Consider the following 26,742-nt stretch of genomic DNA (forward strand, 5'->3'; position numbering starts at 1 on the left):
GGGGACTTCAGGCAGCTATCTGCAAGCCTTCGGAGTGCAGCAGGAGTTCCTGCTGCACTCCAAAGGCTTGCGGATAGCCGCCTGAAGCCTGGAGAGCGAGAGGGGTCGGTGCACACCGATCCCTCTTGCTCTCCAGGCTTCGCTTCGCTGGAGAGGCGCTGCACAGTTTTCCCTCTCTGTGCAGCGCCCCTTCAGTGAACGGGAGGAGAAATGGAAGGGGCTCCGTTTCTCTTGCCGCTTCGCTGAAGGGGCGCTAAGCAGAGAGGGGGAGAATCCCCCCCCCGTTCTCCCCCTCCTATGGTCTGGTGCGTCCTATAGAGCGAAAAATACTGTATATATTTACACAGTACACATACATAATACACTACCTTATTTTCATAACATAAAACATACCTACATTACTCTATATAATACCTACCTATACTGTACATATCAACATACCTACACACCTAGGAAGGCAACAAGTTTTAAGACCTGGTCACCTTGCAAGATGTGCCACTGAGCTGGCTTTGAAAGGATACAAGTGTCAAACGTCAGGCATTTTTGCATGAACACGTGAAGTTAAAACAATGCAGAACAGGGGATTGCAAAAAATAATAATAAAAAAATATTGGGGTCCATGGACACATTTGCAAATGGGAAAAATTGTTGTGGGAGCTACACTTAACGATATGCAAGTATCGTTATATCATAGCAACTTACTTAGTTTGGGGTTGAAGTCACTGGAACTAGCTGTATACTCAAAGCAAGCTTCAATGTTCACGCTGGAAGAATTCAAGAGCACAGAAATAAACTTCAAAGAGTTCAGCACTGGAGACATTTCACCAAAAGCTGCTGGAATCTCGAGAGTAAATGCATTGCTTCAGTGCCCACCCTCTATAGTCAGGTACTTGGTGCCATAAACACATCTTCTGTCGTCTTGAGGCCTGGTATTTGCATTGTCCCAAGAAGGAAAAGGGAACGAGACTGCTATGGCCAACCCCTTGAAATCCTGGCTGCTCCTCTGCCTCTTCGCTGCCACTACCCCATCTGCTCTAAGCAAGTGATCAGTAGAGCTGGGCGATATATACGCCATACCTGTTAAAAGACAACTGAAGGCAGCCCTGTTTAGGGAAGTTTTTAATGTCTGATGCTGTATTGGTTTTAATATTCAGTTGGAAGTCGCCCAGATTGGCTGGGGAAACCCAGCCAGATGGGCGGTGTATAAATAATACATTATTATTATTATTATTATTATTATTATTATTATTATTATTTGTTTGAAACCGGTATGGCGTTCAGATCACAATACCGGTTTCAGACAATTTTAGCTGGCAATTACCAGCTCATCCACTCATCCATCTAAGCGATGGGCAGGGTTCGCGACTCGGCCCGGAATTCCCGAGCCTGGGTGACACCCCACCTTGTTTGCTGGACCGTCGCTCCGCCCCCTCCCCGGCTAGCCAATCGGATGCAGGCTGGGGGGCGGAGTGAGGGGCAGGTAAGGGCAGGCTCCAGCCGACCTTCTCCTAGTCGGTATATTGATAAATCGTCTGAAACTGGTATGGCGTTCAGATCGCGTTACCGGTTTCAGACAATTTGAGCTGGCAATACGTTGCGCCAACTCAAGTTGCAGGCGGAGCTGAAGAAGGTTCTGGGGGAGCACCTTCTTGGGCTCTGCCTGCCTGCGTCTTTAAGGAAGCCCCCCGCCCCTCCCGCTTGTGTGAGCCTGAGTACTTGCTCAGTATTGGCAAGTACTGGTACTTGCTCAGACAGAACGCTTCCTGCCCCCCACCTGAGCAGTTTAACGAAGTCCTGATGTCCCTCCAGCTTGCTCAGTAGGACTGGGTGATGTATCTCAGCTGTTTCTTCTTCCCGTCAGGTAGTGGGGATAGGAAGACGCAGCTGCGATACATTCCAGACATTGTGATGTATCAGCGTACAGTGGAACCTCGTGTTACGTACTGTCCTCCTTGCAAACGCTGCAGGTTATGAGCTCCGCTAACCAGGATGCCCCTTGTTGCGAACTTTGCCCCGGGCTGTGAGCGGAAGTCGCGTGCCGGCAGCGCGGTAACAGCAGGAGGCGCCATTAGCAAAAGCTGGCCTCATGTTATGAGCAGTTTTGGGTTACAAACGGACCTCCAGAACGGATTAAGTTCGTAACCAGAGGTACCACTGTATTGCGGTATAAAGCTGCTGATATACCACAATGTTGAAAACTGGATGTCGCCCAAACCTAGTGATCAGGGACAAGAACAATGAGAAGAAGAGCTTGCTTGGTGTTCTGGGCAACGGTACGGGCTGGTCCCAAAGAGAAAAGGCAATGGTGACTGTAGCAAAAATGGTGACTCGTGGAGCAGGCGCACTGAGGACACCTTGCCCAAGGGTCTTCAAAAACCTGGCAGCGTGGTCTCCACCATAAAAGGTTTGTAGGGCTCCAGCCTTGAGCTCCAAGGAGGAGAAGCCAGCTGAGACCAGGACTGCCATGCTGGTGGTTCAAAGCCCATAGAATCAGAGGCTGGTGGTTCAGAGCTCACAGAACCTGAGAGTTGGACCCTTCAGAGCTGAGCCAGGACCCTCACAGTCCCCTAAGCACGGCTGGCCAGAAGAATTGGGTGCCTTCCATATTACAACACTTGCCCAACGGCACAGGGAAGAAGTGTGCCTGTTGAGCGGCCACAGAAATGCAAAGCAACATTCCTCTTCAGGCCAGGTCTTTAAGAGCTGCGGCCTTCAGGCTAGGAGAGTAGATATTGGTAAAGACGGAGAGGAGGAAGAGACCCATGAGGCCCTGCTGCCTCAATAAGTGAAAGGGATGGGTTGGAACAATGGTCCCTTGCTTCCAACATTACCAAGGCAACATGGCAAGAAGAGGCATTGTTGTAGCTCTTAGCACCCAACAATACAAGAGTAACATCAACAATCCAACCTAACAGTGTATTTGCGGGCTGGCATAGTAACCTCCCATGCGGTGCACCATATAGTGGAAATTCTCGTGCATATGAAACACATGAACGTTTGCCAAAACATTGAAACAAATATTAGGAGTTCAACGGCTTACCAAATCCCACTGGGGACTTCACAGTTCTTTTTCTTTAGGTCTATTCTGCCGGGGTCTATCTTAATAGTTTTCTTAACGTTCACCACAGGCCGCGATCTTGTATGTCAGGAGGGAAGAGGAGGTTGGGGAAGAAACTTGTTATTTCAATGAATGGCACTCGAGGAAGGAATTCTTAGGCTAATAAACAGGGAAGCTCCATTGGGCTTTCTATTTTCATGCTGTAGGATGGAGAGGCTCTGACAGAGTGGCCTAGTTCTTTGCAGTGTGTTAGCACCGAAAGCACAAGAGGGTTTAGAGTAAAACATTTCATCAAAATATGTTGCACATCTGATAAACAAAGGCTGGGTGACTGCATTTAGAATAAAACTGACTTCTCTTCCTCAGTCCTAGTCTGTCTGTTATTCTTTCCGTCTGTCTCTGTTTTTATGCACAATTATTCCCACAACAGTGGCAACTTACATTCTCCTGTGTCTGGACTGTTCTACTTCAGGCAGCAGCGGTGGTGTAGCGTGGGATGGGGGCCAAAGGGGCGGTTTCCCCATGCTCAAAACTGTTAGGGGCACAAAATTTCAACACCCATTGCTGCCTCAACACAGCTGCATGCTTCTGCCACTGGGCTCCATTGAAAACAGCTTGTCCATGCGAACCAGGACAAAAGGAACGGCTCTTATTTTCTTATCTCTGCGGCTGTGATCTCTTGGGTGACATGGATGTCATTGGGCAGTTGAATGCGCACCCATCCATTTCCCTCCCGCCATGCAGCCCCGGGCACTGGCAACCCACGCTACACCACTGGGCAGCAGATAGAGTCACATGACTGGCTTGGCCCTCCACACTGGAAAACAATTCCCTGAACACTGAAAGATTGATTGTAGGGGGGAGGATTCTAGGCCCCCAACAGTCTGAAATGGTTTAGTCCAAGGCACATTTACTATATCATCATTCCTATGTCTTTACTATATCATCATTCCTATGTCTGAGAGAATTATGCCCATGTGACTGCTCTTGTTCAAGGACTCACTCATTTTAATATTTATGAAAGTTTGGGGCCTCACCGTTCTTAAAAGATGAAAAATACATTGTGGAAACTCAGGCCAACTGCTAAGTCTAGTCTCCTCAAAAATGTTTGGGCTCAGTGGCACATTTGGAAATCTAAGAAACTGTTGTTGTTGTTGTTGTTGTTTAGTCCAACTCTTCGTGACCCCATGGAAAAAACTGTTAGGGCACCACAAAATACCCACTTCACGGAAGAAAACTGGTGATGCTCAGACTCCCCCACCCCCTCCAAATAAACAAAAAGCCTGTGCACACCCCATAACAAATTTAAAAAAAACACAAAGAAAGCAGGAAACCTTCCAAACAAACAATGCCCCAAACCCTCAGTTATTTTTTAAGGCTGACAAAGGAGGTGTCTGAGAACAACCAGGGTGTGACAGGTGCCACATTAAGGACCCCAGAGTTAAGGTTAAATCAAGAAGGCGCTACACACCTGTAAACAGCTACAGAATCTGAAAGAGACCCAACAGCAATATCAGGATAGGAGTTTTTGTCAAGGTCCATGTTTCCGGTGATAGAATAACCAAAGGACGAGACTCCGTTTGCCCCACCATCCAGAATCTGAAACAGTGCGAAAAAATGGAAATTGTTATGCTGTATTTTGCTACTTGACTGCCATCCATATACACTTGTCTTTGCTGTTTTCAGTGTATTGGATTTTTGGAATATTCTGATATGTTCATGCCCCTGTATAAAGTCCTCATGTCTCTAAAGATGAAGGGTGGTTTAAAAACATTTAAATAATAAATGTATTCATTTAGCAGCTTCATCTGGTGTGGGGAACCTTTGGCCCTTGAGATGTTGCTAAACTACAACGTCCCTAATCACTGAACAGGATTGCTATGGCTGATGGGGCTTGGAGGGTCAAACAACTTGGAAGGTCAAAGATTCGCCCTGCAATTAGTAGAACGTCACCTTAGGAAAAAGGCAGAGAGTAAATCAGACATAGAAAAGGGTCATAAAAAGGGGAGCACAGCTAAAGGAAGTCAGAAAGGAGCCGCAATGGGGTACACACTATGGAAGAGGGTGCTGTCAAATGTCACAGAATTATAGGCTACCGTATTGGCCCGGATATAAGCTGCACCGACAAATAAGCTGCACCTTTAAAATTCAAGGCAGGGGGGAGACAATAGCCGAATATAAGCCCCTCCCTTAAAATTGGGTTACAGGCTGAAAATCGCTGCGGTTGGTGGAATTGCAACTCCGAGCCAATTTAAGCCTTTGATCTTGCAAGCCCGCAAAAGTTACCGTAGAATCGCTGAAATCGCAAATCGCTATTCAATTGGCTGCAATTCCACAGGCACTGACTCCCGTAAACGGCAAATGAACAGTCTCAAGCTCGCAAATCGGCAATAACACATTTTTTGGTTCCGTTTTACCGTATGTCTGTTTCAGCGGCGATATCGTATAAAAGCCCATTTTTGTAAGGTTGCGAATTTAAGCCGCATTTTCAACTTTTCACGGTCGGAATTTGGGGGAAAAGTGAGGCTTATATTCAGACCAATACGGTATCAATGGAAATTAGGTGAGCACTTCCCACTGAAAAGAACTAGCCAAGCATCTATCTCATCAACACCAATCTCCAGAACCATAAGTCATTATAAGAATTATTGATTAATGCAGTTAAAAGAGTCTACTAAAAAGCCATCGGGACACATAGTCAATTTCCCCCCCAAGATTTCCTGTCTGCATAAAGCTTATAAATAAAAACAGAAAAATCAATGGCAATTAAAACAATAAAAGAATATCACGTCTGCATTTATTAGGAGGCAGGCCATGCTCCACACATGCAAAAAAATAATAATACAAATAATAATAATACAAATCTGAAGGAAGAGCTGAATTCTGCAACAACAGGATAAAGGCTTTTATCTTATTTTCTACAGAAGGCAAAAGACTTAGCAAGCAGCGTCTCTTAAGAGGAACAGCTTGAGGAAACGTAGGACAAAACTGTTCCACTCAGAGAGCTACAATTTCCAGCGTGCTTTAACAATCAACCCCTCTTTCCAGGAAACTCCGGAATTGAAGCTCTATTAGGGGAATAGGGATCCCAGTTCGAAAGCACGTCAAAGTGCAAGTAGATAAATAGGTACCACTCCGGTGGGAAGGTAAACGGCGTTTCCGTGCGCTGCTCTGGTTCGCCAGAAGCAGCTTAGTCATGCTGGCCACATGACCCGGAAGCTGTACGCCGGCTCCCTCGGCCAGTAAAGCGAGATGAGCGCCGCAACCCGAGTCGTCCATGACTGGACCTAATGGTCAGGGGTCCCTTTACCTTTTAACAACACTCAATGCCCTTATAACGAACTACAGTTCCCAGGATGCATTGGTGGAAAGCACGACTGTTTAAAGTGGTATGATATTGCTTTAAATGTATAGTGCAGATGGGGTCTTACATGAAAAGATATTAGGAAGAGAAGAGAGTGATGTGCAAAGTCAAAGGAGAGAGGGAAGCAGGTGGCAGAGAACTATAAGTGGGCAGCTGCCTGGGAGAAGCTTAGGAAACAAGCGAAATGAATATTTCAGTTCCATTGGAAGGAGAAGCGAACGTGACTAGCTAGTACCTGTGCTGGTTTTGTGTTTATCCCGTCCTTGGAGCCATGATAAATATACACCTTGCCAGAGTCGTCATATGGAGCCCCTACAGCAATATCTGTTGCATAAAAAAAAAGAGAAGGACAACAACAGTCAAACTAAACATGCAGGTTTTCAAAGCTACATGGATTGCTCAAATAAGGCAGGGCCCATGGAGTTTGTCCAGGCCCCAGAATCAGAAATTAGCCACATTTTGCGGCTGGCGCAGGTCCAATGGCGACCACGTGGAGATCTCTGGATGCCAGGCAGGCGACTGGGGAAAACAAAATGTTCACTTAGAGAAGGATCTGAAACATTTTCTTCCTTGGAGCTTGAATTTGTTTTATTCTGGATTGTTTTATTTGACGTTGTCATGTTGTTGTAAACCGCTTTGAGATGTGTTCTTTAAAATATAAAGCGGTATAGAGATGGAATGAATGATGACAACTTCCTTTAGTAGCGTTTTCCTTTGAAATGTTCATGTGGTTTTTGTTGTTGTTCAATTTTGCTGTGTTAAATGTACTTTTGTAGTCGAACCTCCTTTGTAATATTTCATCTTGAAATATTTAGTTTCCCGTTAATCATGTTGCTTTGAATGTATACTTTCTATTTGACTTTCTCCAGAAAGCAGGTTATTGGGGTTTTGTTTTGTTTTTTGCTTTATTATGTCTTTTATGTCCTCATTTTGTCTTTTTTATCTTGTGATCCACCCTGCAATCTTCAGATGAAGGGCGGTATACAAATTTAATAAATAATAATAATATTCTGGATTGTTTTATATGATGTTTTGATGTAGGTTGCAAACCGCCTTGAAATATTGTTCTTAAAAATATAATGTGGTATAGAAATGAAATTCATCATCATCATCAAAGAGCAGGCCAATCGTTTTCCGGCTTACCTTCGAAGCCATCTTGGTTAATGTCACCAATATTTTCGACTGCGATTCCAAACATGGAGTCTGCTGGTCCTGTGAGCCGAACTGGTTTGACTCCTTCCCACTTGCCTTGCTGGTTAATGTAAATGTACACAGCACCGCCAATTTCTCCTTCCCTGTCAAAGTACTGCGGCGCGCCAACAACAATATCTTGCCAACTGAGAAAACAACAAGTTCATTGTGTTTAAGGCAACTGTGAGAAGCAGGTGATAAAAGTGACCTCAGAAAGACAACATGTTCAGCAGAGTGCACAATTCAACACAAGGCTTCCAAATAATACAGCTGCTCAGAGAGATCTATTGAATTCAGTTTTAAGAAGTTCAGTGATAAACGGCTAGATTTCCACCCCCCTGGCCATTTCTACAGTACTTTGCTGTCTTTTTTTACGGTGTTTTATTCTCACTGAACTCACGACCATCTTGCCAAGTTGGTCATTGCTCGTCCAGTTTTTGCATGTATGGAACTTGGGCTGCAGTCCTATAATCACTCACCTGGGAGTAAGCCTCTTTTAACTCAGTGGGACTTACTTCTGAGTAAACATGCACAAGATTGTACCGCTCCTAAGAGTGACTCAAGTCAAAGTTCATGATCGGGATTTCCCAAATTCAAGTTCTGTTTAATCCTCTGGACCACAGTAGAAGGGGTTATGGTTGGTTGGTTTAAACCAGGCATGGCCAAACAGCCCTCCAGCTGTTTTGGGACTACAACTCCCATCATCCCTAGCTAACAGGACCAGTGGTCAGGATGATGGGAATTGTAGTCCCAAAACAGCTGGAGGGCCAAGTCTGGCCATGCCTGGTTTAAACAATACAATAACCATTAAACACTTATCCAGCAGTACAGCTAATGGTGATTGTTTTATCCATTGTCTCTAGACTTACTATAGTTTGTTTAGGTCATGGATAAGAAACCTGTGGCTCTCCAAATGTTGCTGGATCATCCCTAAAGGAACATCTCCACCCCCATCGTTCAGCCAGGACACCGAGGTCCAGCACCAAGGGCCTTCTGGTGGTTCCCTCACTGTGAGCAGTGAGGTTGCAGGGAACCAGGAAGAGGGCCTTCTCGGTAGTGGCACCCGCCCTGTGGAACGCCCTCCCATCAGATGTCAACGAAATAAACAACTATCTGACTTTTAGAAGACATCTGAAGGCAACCCAGTTTAGTGAAGTTTTTAATGTTTTATCGTATTTTTAATATTCTGTTGGGAGCCATTCTGTTGGGGTATAAATAAATTATTATCATTATTATTATTTTTATTATTTTTAATCATTGGCCCTGTTCATTGGGGTTGACAAGTTGAAATCCAGCAACAACTGGAGGTCCTCAAGTTCACCTTCCCTGGTCTATATTTCCTGAGATACTTCTTTAAAGTATCCATTTTGCTGAATTTTTTACAGTGAGTAAGCTTACTTACTCAAACCACTTAAAATGGAGGGTCAGGGGAGCAGGAAGTGTGAAAACATTCACCGGTCCGCCAGTTACGTTTTATGAAAATGGGCAGGTTGCTTTTCTTAAAAGCAATGGTGCATTTATGCTTTTCTGAGTTTGCCATAACCTAATGAGGAACAGCCTCATTTCTCCCCATAGCTGTCAACTTTTCCCTTTTCTTGCGAGGAATCCTATCCGGAATAAGGGAATTTCCCTTCAAAAAGGGGAAACGTTCACAGCTATGTTTCTCCCACTTTGCAAACAAAGAAAGATACGACCACACTTCCCCATGGTACTAGAAGAAAGAGGAGCCAGAGGGCAGGCTTACCCATCACTGTTGAGGTCTACAACAGCCACATCATAGCCAAAAGAGGAGGCCAGCCCCTCGCCTTCAAATGTGTGCTCAGGAGACAATGCCCGTTGAATGACAGTGTCTTTTTTCAAAAGGACAACCGCTCCACTGTGGTTTGCTCTCGGAGCTCCAGACACAAAAGTGAGCTCGTTCTGCGAAGTGATGCCTTTTCCAGAGTCCAGAGAAAAACCTACCGCCCAACATAAAACAGACGAACAGTTGAAGGTGTGGTGCTATTGTAGGGCAAAGCCTCTGTGATTGTTGCTATGTTAAAGGGGTGATTGGAAGCACAGGGTCAATGGAAACCCACCTAACAGGGTCTACACATATACATTAAAAGCTTAAACCTGTCCTCTCCCAGCAGACATTGAAGCAGACTCAAAGCAGCACATACAGTGGTACCTCGGTTGTCGAACGTAATCTGTTCCGGAAGACGGTTTGACTTCCAAAATGCTCAACAACCGAGGCGCAAAGGGCGGTCTGCAACGTCAGTGAAGAAAATTGGGGGGAATGCAGCGGAAGCTGTTCAAATTCTGAGGCACGTTCGAAAACAGAAGTGTTTACTTCCGGGGTTTTGGCGTTCGAAAACCAAAACGTTAGGCTTCCGAGTCGCTCAAAAACCGAGGTACCACTGTATACAGTGCTGATTTCAGAGAGCCACATTCACAGCAATTTCGTTGTGCTTTCTTCAGACTTTGTAATAAATAGAAATCTATTCAAGTGTTCACTTGCTTTAACAGAGCACTCCCATGATGTTAAAGGAATGTTAAGACCTCATGAAAAATGTATCATGCTTATGGCGCGATTCCCCCAGGTACTGATGCTGAACTTCTACATTCAGCTCACACAGGTACAGTAAACAATTTGAGCACTCCCTCTTTGGTGTGGCCACCTTCATCTTATTGGTTCCCCTCTATCCACGTTTTGGTGGAGCAGTCATCGAGGTCCACAGGTTCTCCATCCTTGACCTGCAGGCCCCTAGCCAAGCCAGCCCCCCGAAAGCTCGAGTCCTGAGGATTCTTTCTCGCCCCAAACTTTCAGAAGTCCCCTCGTCTCATTTGAGCATTTTCCACAACACACACCAACTTGAAATGGAAAACAAATAACGATGTCTGGAATGTTTGGAATGTAACAAAGGAAGCGAGATGGACAACCGCTATTCAGAGGTCACAAACCTAGATAGCTATTCATCATCAGATCGGTGGCCTTGCCTACCCTGACGTTGGGAGGCAGTGTTTTGTACACAAACTGATCGGGGCTACCAAAAGACACACTTGTCAGGAAAAGGAGACCTGCAAATGTGGGTGGAGGAAGAAGATGAAGGAAAGAAAGAAAGAAGGACAGGTTAAGCAGAGAGCATAACAACATGGAGACTTAGGGGGAAAACCTGAAGGAGAGCAGAAGTTTTACCAATGGAAATATAGGCAAGTTACATCCTTTAGGGCCTTGCCTGAAGCTACAGGGCCTGTGACCTGTTGCCACACAAGAAGTTGGGGGTTAGCGCTCCTACCCTTCAATACCCATTAACATCTACAGATTTTCACTCATGGCAAATGGGAGTCAGATTCATGGAAACCTCCCCGCTGATCAGATTGCTGTGAGGGTTAAAAAGGTCCTGGATTGTAAAGTACAGTGGTACCTCAGGTTAAGTACTTAATTCGTACCGGAGGTCCGTACTTAACCTGAAACTGTTCTTAACCTGAAGAACCACTTTAGCTAATGGGGCCTCCTGCTGCTGACGAGCCGCCAGAGCCCGATTTCTGTTCTTATCCTGAAGCAAAGTTCTTAACCTGAAGCACTATTTCTGGGTTAGCGGAGTGTGTATGTATACCTGAAGCGTATGTAAGCGTGTGTATACCCGAAGCGTATGTAACCCGAGGTACCACTGTACCGTATTTTTTGCTCTATAAGACGCACCCTGTTTTAGAGGGGAGAACAAGAAAAAAAAATTCTCTCCCTCTCTGCGCAGCGCCTCTCCAGCAAAGCGGGAGGAGAAACGGAAGGGGCTCCATTTCTCCTCCTGCTTTGCTGAAGGGGCGCTGCGCAGCTTTCTCTCTCTGCGCAGCGCCTCTTCAGCGAAGCGAAGTCAGAACAGCAAGAGGGATCGCTGTGCAGCAAAAGCAGCGATCCCTCTGGCTGTTTTGGCTTCTGGGATAGCCGTGCCAAACCTCTTCAGGGCAGGGGGAGCATTCCTCCCGTTGCACTGAAGAGCCTTCGCGTGGCTATCCCTGAAGCCAGAACAGCACCGATCCCTCTTGCTCTCCTGGCTTCAGCGAAAGCTGCGCAGTCTGCATTCACTCCATAAGATGCACACACATTTCTCCTTACTTTTTAGGAGGGGAAAAGTACGTCTTATAGAGTGAAAAATACGGTAAATTTGGATCCCGCCTCAGAGCTTTAAAAAAAATAACGCTGTATTAACTCAGCTTACACAGGAACAGACTTTTCCTTCCATCCCCTTCATCAGTTTTAATGGCAAAATATCATCCTTGGCCTCAAACGTTCCCCACAAAATCTCATCCCAAAGTGTGCTTTTACAGATGGGTTGCTATTCAGTCCTTAAGGGCCCCTATCCCTTCTTGGAGGAGGCATGCGCAAACGCCGGTGAGTTGTTTGTCGTTCTTCACCGTTTGCGTTAAAAAGGAATTGTTTTCACCGTTTGTCGCAAAACGCCACACAAATTGCATCAACTGGCACTCAGAAAGCGAGGGCGAACAAAAATGCAATCTCGACAATTTGCCATATGACACACCCATCTTTGGGGGGTTAGCCATTAAAGCACTGCAAAGAGGCCTCAGAAGTTAGCTGACAAATTGTGGGTCCCTATACGCTGGAGATACACCATGAACGTCCTTTCTTAGCCATCACAATCTTGTTGAGTATCAAAGGATTTCATTAAACTTCCCTGTGCTACACATGTTGAGGTAAAATGGCTTAGGGCTACTAATCCACATACAGTACTTACTGTGTGTGTGTGAAAGAGAGAGAGACAGAGAGAGAGACAGAGAGAGAGAGACACAGAGAGGTTATAATCATGATGTAAAAATCTGCAAGTCCTCATCGGTGCTCTGAAATGTCTCATTACATTAGCAGCTCTTAGAGGTACCTCAACCAAGAGTACCATTTTACACTTCAAAGCAGTGGTGGAAATGGCAAAGGAGGGCACGCACAAAAAGCTCTTGGTTTAAACGCAAGCGGGTGGGGAGGGTCCGTAACTGAATTACTTTCCAACAGCGTTTCACTTTATCGCTCCACATTTGGGTAGTGAAATTTCCTCGAGATCTCTGAAGAGCTTCGTCCTACCTAAGTAACTGTTAGATGGAACAGGAACTAGGCTCTCATCAAGCTGGTTCTCCCCGCCAACTTCGTAAGGCCCATCGTCATAGATACCCATTTCAAAATATGACTGATTCCTTTGCTCTGCATGCACCACTCCTAGGGGAAAAAAAATATGAAATGGCAAAAAAAAAAAAAGTGGGATGAATGACAAAGGAAGGGGGAGTGGGAGGGGAATAAAATAAACTTTAACGCAAACAGAAGACAAAGCAACTATGGTATAATCCTTGTGGGAAAGGGAGGGAGGAACATTGACGCAACACTGTGTAATGGGCCCCATTCTAGACTTGGGTTGAAGTTGCAGGATGCAGCAAATATGTGATGCTATAATAATAATAATAATAATAATAATAATAATAATAATAATTTATTATTTATACCCCACCCATCTGGCTGGGCTTCCCCAGCCACTCTGGGCGGCTTCCAAAAAAATATTAAAATACTGTACTACATCAAACATTAAAAGCTTCCCTAAACAGGGCTGCCTTCAGATGTCTTCTAAAAGTCTGGTAGTTGTTGTTCTCTTTGACATCTGGTGGGAGGGCGTTCCACAGGGAGGGCGCCACTACCGAGAAGGCCCTCTGCCTGGTTCCCTGTAACTTGGCTTCTCGCAGTGAGGGAACCGCCAGAAGGCCCTCGGTGTTGGACCTCAGTGTCCGGGTAGAACGGTGGGGGTGGAGATGCTCCTTCAGATATACTGGACCGAGTCTGTTTAGGGCTTTAAAGGTCCACACCAACACTTTGAATTGTGCTCGGAAACGTACTGGGAGCCAATGTAGGTCTTTCAAGACCGGTGTTATATGGTCTCGGCGGCCGCTCCCAGTCTAGCTGCCGCATTCTGGATTAGTTGTAGTTTCCGGGTCACCTTCAAAGGTAGCCCCACGTATTATTATTATTATTATTATTATTATTAAATTAAATTTGTATACTGCCCTATACCTGCAGGTCTCAGGGTGGTTCACAACATAAAATCACAATATACAAACACAAAATACATAATAAAAACAAAAACATTCCAATAATTCTCCCCCAACACCTGTTTAAAGGGCGTCAGATATCAATCGGGCAAAGTTCTGTTTACAGAGGAAAGTTTTTGCCTTAAAGGTGGATAACGAAGGCGCCAGCCGAATCTCACTAGAGAGAGCATTCCACGAGTGGGGAGCCACTGCAGAAAAGGCCTGCTCTTGTGTCGCCACCCTCCGGATCTTTCAGGGAGGAGGCACACAAAGAAGGGCCTCAGAAGAGGATCTCAGGGGCCAGGTGGGTTCAGAGAGAGAGAGAGAGTGAAAGAGAGGTGGTCCTTGAGGTATCGCGGTCCTAAGCTGCGGTAACCAAGGAAAATTGGCCAAGTAAGAAGAGAAAAAGAAGACATAACTTTTCTCTTGCATTACTCTCAACTACACCACCTTCAGTTCTAATGGGATGGAACTGAGAGCACCAACTCTAGGTAAGGTATTTCTTTGGACCATGTGGTGGCTGTCAGGGGAACAAGGGAGCTTGGGGTGCTCTTTTGACACACCCACCCACCCTCAAAATGGCCTCTTCCGAGCCCCAGTGTACAAACAGCACAGAACTGGCAACGGCACAACAACGGCAAAGGAGTTTTCCTCCGGTGCGCCAAATCATCCTCCAAGAGGGAGGTCCTCGGCACCTTATGTTCCCTCAGTCATCCTCCAGTTTTACTTCCACAACCCTGAGGGTTGATACAAAAAAACTAAGTGATTTGTGCTGATAATGAAAAGCTAAGTTACTCAGGAAGTCACATTCTGAGTCCAAAGTCCACAGACAGTCATTTAAAACCAGGAATTGTCTTAGCTAAAACAGAAGGCAAGTGATGTGGAACACTGGGTCAAGGGGAGATTTTTTTTAAAAAGTACATGGCCTTTCCCAAAGTGGTGCCCTCCAGCTGTTTGGGTCTATAAGTCCCATCGGCCCCCTACCAGCATGACCAACAGACATGCACTGCAACAACATGTGGACAAATTGGGACGGGCTGCAGTAACAGGGAGGATCCTGTTTATCTGCATCTGCAAATGACAGGTGGCATTTCGCAAAGACCCTTCAGCGTGGATGTTTGTTATAAACTTTTTTTTTCACGCGCTAATACCATAACATTTAAAAATGTCCATTATGTTAAATCCCTGCTGCTGCTGTTGCTTAGGTAAAGAGCCGTCCCCTAATTATGAAAACACACTTCTGCACTATTTAGAAAGGAAGCACTTCGGTTTTGACAGGTATACAATACACTCTCAACTAAACAAACGTGTGTGTTTTTCCTCCGGGCTGTAAAAGAGCACTCTTCAAACTAAGCGCTGCGGCAATAAGTACCTGCAATTCAACTAAAGCAATGGCTCTTTATTTGACGCACCGCACCAGGGTGGTCCAGTTTTCAGAATTTGGAAGGGTAAACTCAAGTACACCTTACACCAAGGGTCAAGGGTTTTGCATGGTTCATGTGCCGGGCACAGGGGCACGCTGCTATTTTTGCAAAGGAGAAAGGTCAGAGGAGAATAGAAGGCCACAACAACCACCTTGTTGTTTTAAAAAAGAAAGGTGGTATTTCACAGCTTTTTAGCCTAAGTAAGCACAAACCAATCCATCGGCTTTTATTTAATTTGGAGGCCACAAAATTCAACAGGATTTATTTATTTACTACTACTACTACTATTACTGTCATTTTATTTTTCAAACACTTTCCCCCCAACTGAGTGCATTTTTACTTGGCTACAAAAAAATTAACAGTGATCTAGGCTGTGGCAACTAACCCTTTTTTGTTCCGGAGGCCACATTTACCCTTGGTCAACCCTTTGAGGGCCACATGCCTGTAGTGAGTATAGCCGTCCTATAAAAGGTAAAGGTAAAGATAAAGGACCCATGGACGGTTAAGTTCAGTCAAAGGCGACTATGGGGTTGCGACACTCATCTTGCTTTTCAGGTCGAGGGAGCCGACGTTTGGATTCCAAAAAAAGTTCACAAACTTCCAGATATCACTTCTGGGTTTGCTGTGTTTGGGAGCTGATTTTTTCGGGAGCCAAGCCATTTGAGTACCAAGGTACCAAGGTACCACTGTACACCTAACGTTTTGATTTTGGGGGAAAGAGCATCAATGTAGGTGGGGGGGTATACCGATCAAGAATCTACAAATAACAAAGTTGTCGATACTGAAACAGCAGACAGACAGACAACAGAAATAATAGAATCGTAGCACTGGAAGAAATCACGAGGATCATCTAATCCATCCCCTTTTTGCCCAACGTGGGGCTCGAATCCACAACCCTGAGATTCAGAGTTTCATCCTCTACTGACTAAGCTACCCCGCAGGAGTGATATTTGAAGAAAAATCCAAGCCATACCTTTCCAGTTATAAGCACCCGGTGCCCCGAACACAACATAATGAAAATCTCTGGTAAAAGTGGCAGCTACGCCTTGCTGGCAGGAGCCAAACTTCTCGTGGCCTCGCAACCGGCCATCGCAAAAGCTCCAATCCTCGCCACCCATTTCCTCGCTGCTGGAGAGGTCCTGATTCAGCACGTAGCACTTTCCAATGATATCTCGAGTTTCCTGGATCGTGTTGACGTACTGCCTTTTCTCATAGCGATGGGCACAAGTCTGCAAGGCATTAAGAACACCGTAGGCAATAAGCAAAGCTGAGCTGCCTTATCCGCAAGAGAAACGAAAAGGGTCCACTGGCATTTCAACAGGGCAACTATATGGAGTTTGGCAGGGCTGAGGAATTAAGAGGGTACAATCCTAGACTGGCTGACATCAAGTTCACTGATATGGAATGCTTCTGCGTTGAATAGCCAACATGCTGCCATACCAAAGGACAGATGACTTTTAAATCATCTGGAAGTATGCGTTTTTATTTTGCCTCACAATATTTTTTCATTAGGACAGTTACGGGAAGGTATCAGTGAAGCATTCACCAGTTTGATGGCATTATTATTATTATTATTATTATTATTATTATTATTCCGCCCTATACCTGGGGGTCTCAGGGCGGTTCACAGAATAAAATCAAGATATAAAACCACAAAATACATAATAAAAATAAAAACAACTCAACAGCCCCCCCTCAAAAAACAACACATTTTAAAAGGGCAAGGGATGTAAATCAAATCAACCCAAGGCCTGGTTAAAAAGGAACGTTTTTGCCCGGTGCCTAAAGGTGTATGTATAATGAAGGCGCCAGGCGAACTTCCCTGGGGGGAGCATTCCACAGACGGGGAGCCACTGCAGAGAAGGCCCCATTCTCGTGTTGCCACCCTCCGGACCTCTGGAGGAGGGGGCATACGAAGGAGGGGCTCAGAAGATGATCTCAGGGTCTGGGTAGGTTCATATGGAAAGAGGCGGTCCTTGAGGAATTGCGGTCCTGAGCTGCTTAAGGCTTTATAGGTCAAAACCAGCACTTTGAGTTGGGCCCAGAAACTAACTGGTAGCCGGTGCAGTTGGACCAGGATCGGTGTAATATGCTCAAACCTGGCTGCTGAATTCTGCACTAGCAAAATAACCTTTTTAAAGGTTCTGTGCATGCGTTCTCTTTTCCTTAGAATATGAATGTTGCAATGGTACCTGAAGACCACTGTGACTAATAATCAAGAGAAGTATACATAGGATGCAAGTGAAACCTGTAATAAAATGTTGCGGTGTGGAGAGCTGTTGTTCCAATTTCCAACCACTCCATTTCCACCCCACAACATTCAGTTGCCATTCCATGACCACTCAGCACGCTTACTCCCCATTGGACTGTTTCGTGGGTTCCTCCCCGCTAGGACCCCCACACTAAATGTTTTTGTGCTTCTGTAGCTTCCAGGTTTCCTTCAAGCCTGCTCTGGCTACATAATGGTGGCCGATAGTAATATAATAGTAGCCATTCTTGACCTCGTAACCAATGGCATTCACGGTCCAAAAACTGGAAATAGAGGGAATTATTTCTCTTTTTTAAAAAAAATGATATTTATTAAGATTTCAAAAAGAAGAATTACATAAGTAAAGAAAAGGAGGGGGGGAAGACAAAAGTAAAAATACAAGAAAAATACAAAATACAGAAAAAAAAGAATAAAAACCACTTAAAAATACATCAGTCTTCCATGCCTTACATTCATTTCCTTACTTCCCTGACCTCCTCATACCTCCCTTTTTTGTATTCCAATTCAATTAGTTAATTCAGCAATTTCTTTTCTTTATTTTCTCTTAGTCCTTTAACTTAATATACTATAACTTTGGATTTTCACCTGTTAATTGTCCATTTTTACATACGCCTTTATAGCATTGCTGCTTAAACCACTTAACTTCATTCTAACATCATTCTAACATTCATTAATTTTACAATATTTCTGTAGATAGTCTTTAAATTTCTTCCAGTCTTCTTCCGCCGACTCTTCTCCCTGGTCTCGGATTCTGCCAGTCATTTCGGCCAATTCCATGTAGTCCATCACCTTCTTCTGCCATTCTTCCAGAGTGGGTAGGTCTTGTGTCTTCCAATACTTTGCAATAAGTATTCTTGCTGCTGTTGTGGCATACATAAAGAAAGTTCTGTCCTTCTTTGGCACCAATTGGCCGACTATGCCCAGGAGAAAGGCCTCTGGTTTCTTCAGGAAGGTATATTTAATTACCTTTTTCATTTCATTATAGATCATCTCCCAGAAAGCCTTAATCCTTGGGCACGTCCACCAAAGGTGAAAGAATGTACCTTCAGGTTCCTTACATTTCCAACATTTATTATCGGGCAAATGATAGATTTTTGCAAGCTTGACTGGTGTCATGTACCACCTGTATATCATTTTCATAATATTCTCTCTTAAGGCATTACATGCCGTAAACTTCATACCTGTGGTCCATAACTGTTCCCAGTCAGCCATCATTATGTTATGTCCAACATCTTGTGCCCATTTAATCATAGCTGATTTCACCGTTTCATCCTGTGTATTCCATTTCAACAGCACGTTATACATCTTTGACAGATTCTTAGTTTTGGGTTCTAGCAGTTCTGTTTCTAATTTTGATTTTTCCACCTGGAAGCCAATTTTCTTGTCCAAATTATATGCCTCCATTATCTGATAATAATGAAGCCAGTCTCGCACTTTGTTTTTTAATTTCTCAAAACTCTGCAGTTTCAGTCTATCTCCATCTTGTTCCAAAATTTCCCAATATTTCGGCCATTTGACCTCCATATTGAGCTTTTTCAGAGCTTTCGCTTCCATCGGTGACAGCCACCTTGGGGTTTTGTTTTCCAATAGAGGAAATTATTTCTCAGGTCGATTCCTAGTATTTTTCAATTAAAAATAAATAAAAATGTTCTTTCAAAGTTGGTTGCATTATCGACAACTATATGAAACACATAAAGAAGACAGCAAGAAAGGATTTAGTTATACTAGATCTAGGTTTCAAACGGAAGTGATTGAAGGGAAAGTGAAACTACTGAAGGCCGCATACAGCATACTATTAGAATGGGAGACGAAAGATGAAGAGGTAAAATCAGTTATGATTAAATGGGCAGAAGATGTAGGGCACAACATTATGATGGAAGATTGGGTTAAATTATGGAAAACTGACTTAAAATTTACAGACTGTTCCCTATTGAAGGAGAATTACATGAAGATGATGTACAGATGGTACACAACACCAGTGCAGTTAGGGAAAATGTACAAAACTAGTTCAAATATATGTTGGAAGTGTAAGAAAAAGGAGGGGACATTTTATCATATGTGGTGGGATTGTAAGGTAATTAAAAAATTCTGGGAAATGATTTACAACGAATTGAAGAAAATGTTCCATTTAACCTTTGTTAAAAACATTTTTGTTGGGGATTGTAGGGAAAGACCTGCCAAAAAAAGTTGAAAAACATCTTCATGTATGCGACAACGGCCACGAGAGTTTTGGTAGCACAAGGATGGAAGACTGAAGAAACGCCAACTAAAGAATCATGGCAAGAAAAATTGACGGACTATGCAGAACTGGCAAAACTGACATATAAGCTACGGGACAAGGATAACTGTGACTTTAAGGATGAATGGGAACCCTTTACAAAGTATCTGAAGACGCAACAAAGCGAACTGGACTCCTTGGCAGGTTTTGAATAAACATTCACAAACCTTTTATTGATAATAATCAGATAAATAGTTTTAGGATCTATACAACTTTGTAACATGCAGAAAACAGCATTCCTAGAGAAACCAAAGACTGGAACTGAGTGAAGCCGGGGGGGGGGGGGTTGTGTGGGAGGGGGGAGGGAGGAAAAATGGGGGGGGAAACAAGGATAATATGTTTTTGGATAATATGTCTTGTTATAATTTTGAATAATTAAAAAAAAATGTAGTGAGAAATACCATTAACAAAATGTTTGCCGAATAGTGATTCATGGAGAACTTACCACGACTTTTCCCCCAGGCCCTTGACTCTGGACAGTAACACCCATCCATTGGTCTTCCTTGCTTTCTTTACTCAGATCAGCTGAAAAATTATCACAAGGTGATTTTGCTTTTTTAAAAAAACACCAAACTTCTAAAATAACATTTCTCTAGTGACTTACAAACATATTATTTCAACTACGACTCCGCTGACAGGTAAGGCTACAATTCTATACACAATTTACCTGGAGGAAAGTCTCGTTGGACTCAGTGGGGTTTACTTCCGAGTAAGCATGCATACGATTGAACCATATATTCATTCAGTACCTGAAACTGTCTTTAGATGGCAGTGTTTGCCTACAATATTCACACAGGACGGTTCAAATGAGAATCACTACGGACATTTCGGTCTGGGAATATTAATATTATATTCAATTTTGAGAGGATTAAGTGATTTGCAGAGCTATATAATGAAGCTGTGACTCCTCTAGTGCCTTAATTGAGCTTTTTTTTCCCCAAGAAAGACCCAAAAATTGTTAAGCTTCCCCCCCACCCCGGAGAAACTGGAAAGTTGCGTTTGGCAGTGAGAGGAAGGGAAGCCCTCCCAGGATGAGAGACTGGAAGAAAAAGGAACGCTTCCAGGTGAAAGCTGGGAGTGTCCACCACTTTCTGGGTGAGACAAAGGTTAAGAGCTACCTTTTGAGAGAGGGAGTTTTTCTTTTTCTTTCCCTTTGTATGTTTTTTTTTAGTATAATAATAATAATAATAATAATAATAATAATAATAATAATTTATTTATACCCCACCCATCTGGCTGGGTTTCCCCAGCCACTCTGGGTGACTCCCAACAGAAATAATAATAATAATAATAATAATAATAATAATAATAATAAAAATAATTTCCCCAGACACTCTGGGCAGCTCCCAACAGAATATTAAAAATACAATAAAACCTCAGACATTAAAAACTTTCCTAAACAGGGCTGCCTTCAGATGTCATCTAAAAGTCAGATAGTTGTTTATTTCCTTGACATCTGATGGGAGGGCCTCTGCCTGGTTCCCTGTAACCTCGCATCTCGCAGGGAGAAAACCGCCAGAAGGCCCTCGGAGCTGGGCCTCAGTGTGTGGGCTGAACGATGGGGGTGGAGACGCTCCTTATATTGGGCCGAGGCCGTTTAGGACTTTAAAGGTCAGCACCAACATTTGTTGTGTTATTTATCTTCTTGTATTATGAAAAAGCTTTAATAAAAACTTGCTTTATTAAAAAGGACATAAGCATCAGAAAGTACTTTGGCGTAACCTTCCTAGAAATGAATGAGAGTCGCCCAACAGCATACCAGGCTGATTTAGGTAAATATGGGTTCTGTGCCCATGTCTTAGTCAGAGGCACCATGGCACTGTTGTCAAATAACTTCCCAGAGCATAAATTAAAGCAACAAATAAGATTCCACCCCTCCCAAATGGTTTATTATTATTTTTAAAAAAATGAGCGTTTGAACCTTGCGTGAAACAGAACAGAACGAAGCCTAGATATTGCTGAGCTCACCTTTCTCATCGAATTTTATCCGTGTGCATTTTGCATTTGGAGTTGCGATGTCACAGCTATACAACCCTCCAGTTCTATTGGCTAGCTGTGACGGGAAACCTCTTTCCCGAGGGGCACCAACCAGCAACCTGTTGAGAGACAAACAGAACTCCGTCTGAGGAATGGACAGTGGGGGAATTTCGCAAAAGGAAATGCCAAAACCGAGGTGGAGGAAAGCTGAACTTCCAAAAATCTGCAGAAGAAAATAAAATGCAATAGATAGATACAATCGTACCTTGGTTTTTGAACAGCTTAGTTCTCGAACGTTTTGGCTCCCGAATGCCGCAAACCCGGAAGTGACTGTTCCAGTTTGTGAACTATTTTTGGAAGCTGACCATCCGACGGGGCTTCCGCAGTTTCTGATTGGCTGCAGGAGCTTCCTTCAGCCAATCAGAAGCCGCGCTTTGGTTTCTGAACATTTTGGAAGTCAAACGGACTTCCAGAATGGATTCCGTTCAACTTCCAAGGTACAACTGTATGCATACATTTTATATTTATTTGTTTTACAATTCCGCTTCTGCCTAGTTTGGATGGCACCGGCTGTTTCCCACAAATAACATATTGTCCTAAAACTGAACTTGGGTCTTATCTACAAGTTCAGCAGAACAAGGTGGTAAGAGTAATGGTATGATAGCAGTATGGATCATACCACTTCAGACAGCAGGTAACTACGCCCGTTGCTATTTAAATGCTCCTCCAACTCCCTCCAAATAAAAAGCCAGCAGAGCAGGCCTAGTGAGCCCTGGTGAGCTAATTTTCTATCTCCAATGGATTTTTTTATTTGGAATGAGGTTTTGAATAGAAAAAGGACTAAGATAAGTGTGGACTGGTGAGAGTCTTAAAGGGCAGAAAGAGATGCCTTGAAGGCTGCTTTTGACCCCACCCAAAGCCAGACCCCATCACTCTACCCCAGGCATGTCCAAAGTCCATTTTGGGGGCCTAATCCAGCCCGCCGATTGGTTTAATCCGGCTCCTGTGGCAGTTTATTTCTTGGGGTAAAATCCTAAAAAAAGTTCAACAACGTGGATTGGTACGCCCTCACGGCCCTTCCCTTCATCAAATCTGGCCCTCTTTGAAAAAAGTTTGGACACCACTGCCCTACACAAATCTGGAGGGGCGTCCATAAGACGGCTGGATGATACCTTGTACGCCTCCTTTCGGCAAAACGTGCCATCAAGCAGGTGCCAAACGTATTGCTCTGCTTTCCTTTGGATCACATCGGCGAGGCCGAGAGGGGAGGAAGAAGAAGAAGAGTTTGGATTTGATATCCCGTTTTATCACTACCCGAAGGAGTCTCAAAGCGGCTAACATTCTCCCTTTCCCTTCCTCCCCCACAACAAACACTCTGTGAGGTGAGTGAGGCTGAGAGTCTTCAGAGAAGTGTGACTAGCCCAAGGTCACCCAGCACCTGCATGTGGAGGAGCGGGGAAGCAAACCCAGTTCACCAGATTACGAGTCTACCGCTCTTTACCACTACCCACACCAGGGAGGAGTCTTGTCATCTGGGAAGCCCAGGACTTCCATATACAGTGGTACCTCGGGTTAAGTCCTTAATTCGTTCCGGAGGTCCGTTCTAAACCTGAAACTGTTCTTAACCTGAAGCACCATTTTAGCTAATGGGGCCTCCTGCTGCTGCCGCGCCGCCGGAGCACAATTTCTGTTCTCATCCTGAAGCAAAGTTCTTAACCTGAAGCACTATTTCTGGGTTAGCGGAGTCTGTAACCTGAAGTGTATGTAACCTGAAGCGTATGTAACCTGAAGCGTATGTAACCTGAAGTACCACTGTACGGAGCCCCAGGCTTGTGCCACAGGGAGGTCCCTTCAGTGCTGCTAATGCAGCCATTGGACTTCAACCCCAGAGGCGCACTCCATTGTCTTTTGAGACAAGATGGATGTCAACAACGAGTCCAATCCTGAATATGGCAGCACCACACATTTACTTGCTAGAAACGGTCCCAGTTTTGAAGCAGGACTCACCACTTCTGCTATGAAGGGTCAGTGGGGGGAGAAATATGTAGACAATCAGGGTCAAATGTATATCCAAGGTGGCCTCCCAACTACCCTTGGTAATGTCATTACTGGGTGTTTGTCTCTGCATATTCTCTCTCTGGACAGGCCTGTTTCATTCAGCTGCCCTGACTTGCAGTCTCTGAAAGACCCGTCCTCCATGGAAATGTCTAATCTAATCCCTTTCTTTAAAAGTCATTAAAAGCCAGAGGTCATGCCCATATTTTATGGCCATGAATTCAATAAATTAATCAACACTGTCTGAAGTGCTTCCTTTTGTTTGTCCTGTACCGCCTGTCAATCCATTTCACTAGACTTTTCACAACCTGTATTATTATGAATAACCATTGAATCATCTTCCTCTTCAGCTCCTTGGAAAGAAAGTAAAAACTTCTTCTCCAAAAAAGATTCCCTGGAACTGCTCTACCTTCAAGTTCCACTGAACTCAGTGGCATTTACTTGTAAGACGGAAAGCACAGGATCAGACCGAAAGAAGTCAAATGTAGAAGAAACCAAAGTTATTAAATATATATGTGTACAGTGGTACCTCGGGTTAAATACTTAATTCGTTCTGGAGGTCCGTTCTTAACCTGAAACTGTTCTTAACCTGAAGCACCACTTTAGGTAATGGGGCCTCCTGCAGCCGCTGCGCCACTGGAGCCCGACTTCTGTTCTCATCCTGAAGCAAAGTTCTTAACCCGAGGTACTATTTCTGGGTTAGCAGAGGCTGTAACCTGAAGCGTATGTAACCTGAGGTACCACTGTATAAGCGTGTGTGTGTGTGTGTGTGTGTGTGTGTGTAATACGTGCATACAAATATATTTTCCTTTTACTTTTTAAGAAAGGGAGGAAATGAAATATGCCTACAAGTTTCTTTTATAGCGCGTATATTTAAAGGGCAATAAAAGAGGAATCAAGGTGAAATTTATCACATGCCGCTGATAAGCACGCTAGTAGCTGTTGGCTGACAGGACTGGGTGTTCCCTAAGCAAATATGCATTTCCTTTTGAACTTCAACCCACCCACACACAGTGTGTGTGTCTAACTGACTTGGGTTTGTCTTGAGGAACATTCTCAGGACAATTCAAAAATTTTATCGAGCTCCACCTCGTCGCTGGCTTAACCTAAGTAGGCTTAAAGTTCTCTGGACCACCACCGTTGGTCAACGGAAAACCTGTCTGGGTGGCAGGGCGGAAAGAGAATTGAGAAAACCCACAGCTTTTATTTTTGCGAGCCTTAAAATCTCCATTGCTACACCACCTTATGAAACCCAAAGGCAACAGGTTCATTTTCGACAACAACTTTCAATGACTATTTATTGGACTATTCATTGGAAAGACCGTGAGACACAAAACCCCGACCAGGTATACACAGATACGGAACTCATAAAAGGTTCGTTCCAATTCGCAACAGCAGTCCAGAGTTGGGATATGCTGTCTTTAAGGATAGTCTCTAAGAAGACCTAAATGTTAAGAGAAACACAAATATATAAGACTAAGGGCTGCCACTCCTGCTTGCCACCCTCCCTTCTTCCACATTCCCTTTTCACCTGACCAATGTCCTCTTCGTTTACATTTTGACCATCCCCATTTCCTACATTGTGCAGAATGGACCTCCTAGTTAAGGCGGTATTGGTAGGAACACAGAACACAGTGATCAATAGGGCATATAAAGGGTGAGGTGCCTATCTTTCAGGTATTCTGGTTCCAAACTGTGTAGGGCTTTCTACACCCAAACCAAAGGCTGGTAGCTAAATTCCCACTGAAATCAATAGCAAGGCCTGAGCTGGAATTGTCTTTCAGAGTGAAATATTCGGCGCCAAACCATTCATTTGATACTTTTGTGCTTTCGGTATGGCTCTCCTCCCTCGCTGTGAGAAGACCTCTTTTATTTTTACCTCATTTTTATTCTGCTTCCATCTCACTTTGGTTTTACTAGTTCTTTTCCCAGTTATAATGGGACTGCCTGGTAAATCCTCTCTGGCTAGATTTTTAACAAGAAAGAAAAAGGAATAGTGGAAATTGCCACACTTTGTGGCTTTACAGAATGGTAGTTTATATTAGGTTGCCAAAGAACTGAGAAAGTGAAGCGGACAATGTCCTGTTTTATTTTTGTTGCGATGGGGGACCCTGACAGGATGGAGCTGGATCTAGAAAGCACTCTGTTCTGTTATTAGACATACGAGAAATGATAAAAAGAAGTTGATTATGTTAACATTTATGAAGCAGCCTTGTTGCAGCTCTCCCTAGTTATACAATCACGTAAGAGATTTTTTTTGAAATTTTAAAAATTATATAACTGCTTTTAAGTACATACATACATACATACATACATACATACGTACATAGATATTTAGTCACACTCTTGATTTCTCTGGAGTCTATGATTATATGGGGGGAAAATTAGTGCTGTTCAGTTGAGTGAATGGTCCCAAAACTATAACAAGCAATAGGTAAAGGTAAAGGGACCCCTGACCATTAGGTCCAGTCGTGACCGACTCTGGGGTTGCGGCGCTCATCTCGCTTTACTGGCTGAGGGAGCCAGCATACAGCTTCCAGGTCATGTGGCCAGCATGACTAAGCTGCTTCTGGCGAACCAGAGCAGCGCACGGAAACGCCGTTTACCTTCCCGCTGGAGCGGTACCTATTTATCTACTTGCACTTTGACGCGCTTTCGGACTGCTAGGTTGGCAGGAGCAGGGACTGAGCAACGGGAGCTCACCCCGTTGTGGGGATTTGAACCACTGACCTTCTGATTGGCAAGTCCTAGGCTCTGTGGTTTAACCCACAGAGCCACCTGTGTCCCGTCATAACAAGAAATAGTCCACAAGAATTCTACCTCCACTTAGAATTGCTAGGACAGCTGGTTTTTCTACACCTATTTCAATGGAAACTTTGGTATCCACTCACATTTTTAAGTGACAGAGGATGCTAAAATAAGTTGTCAACGCCATATTGAAATGAGACAGCAAAGCAACAATATATGATAGTAAAACAGCATTGCTGGCTATCAGTTTGTTTTCTGGCACAATTCAGTATGTTGGTTGTGACCCACAAAGCATTAAATGGTCTCTATATGAACCTG

At 44.0% G+C, this 26,742-nt stretch overlaps 1 protein-coding gene and 1 long non-coding RNA gene across 3 annotated transcripts in view; one reads left to right on the forward strand and one right to left on the reverse strand.

Annotated features, from left to right (window-relative positions):
- Window positions 1-26,742, forward strand: part of LOC308458739 — a 395,423-nt gene that overhangs the window by 268,490 nt on the left and 100,191 nt on the right. The gene's annotated exons all lie outside the window — the stretch shown is intronic.
- The window catches only part of ITGA6 (integrin subunit alpha 6), a 66,785-nt gene that overhangs the window by 21,903 nt on the left and 18,140 nt on the right, over window positions 1-26,742 (reverse strand). For both annotated transcript variants that reach the window (XM_081023584.1, XM_081023585.1), the window contains exons 2-11: window positions 21,613-21,740; window positions 20,090-20,169; window positions 16,071-16,326; window positions 12,685-12,816; window positions 9,358-9,571; window positions 7,566-7,759; window positions 6,658-6,746; window positions 4,530-4,657; window positions 3,041-3,136; window positions 703-764 (exon numbers count right to left, since the gene is read on the reverse strand). In XM_081023584.1, the coding sequence (XP_080879710.1) occupies window positions 703-764; window positions 3,041-3,136; window positions 4,530-4,657; window positions 6,658-6,746; window positions 7,566-7,759; window positions 9,358-9,571; window positions 12,685-12,816; window positions 16,071-16,326; window positions 20,090-20,169; window positions 21,613-21,740 (1,379 nt within the window). The remainder of the gene's footprint in view (window positions 1-702; window positions 765-3,040; window positions 3,137-4,529; window positions 4,658-6,657; window positions 6,747-7,565; window positions 7,760-9,357; window positions 9,572-12,684; window positions 12,817-16,070; window positions 16,327-20,089; window positions 20,170-21,612; window positions 21,741-26,742) is intronic.

Source organism: Podarcis pityusensis (assembly GCF_964106645.2).
Source record: "Podarcis pityusensis genome assembly, chromosome: 1".
Lineage (NCBI taxonomy): Eukaryota > Metazoa > Chordata > Lepidosauria > Squamata > Lacertidae > Podarcis > Podarcis pityusensis.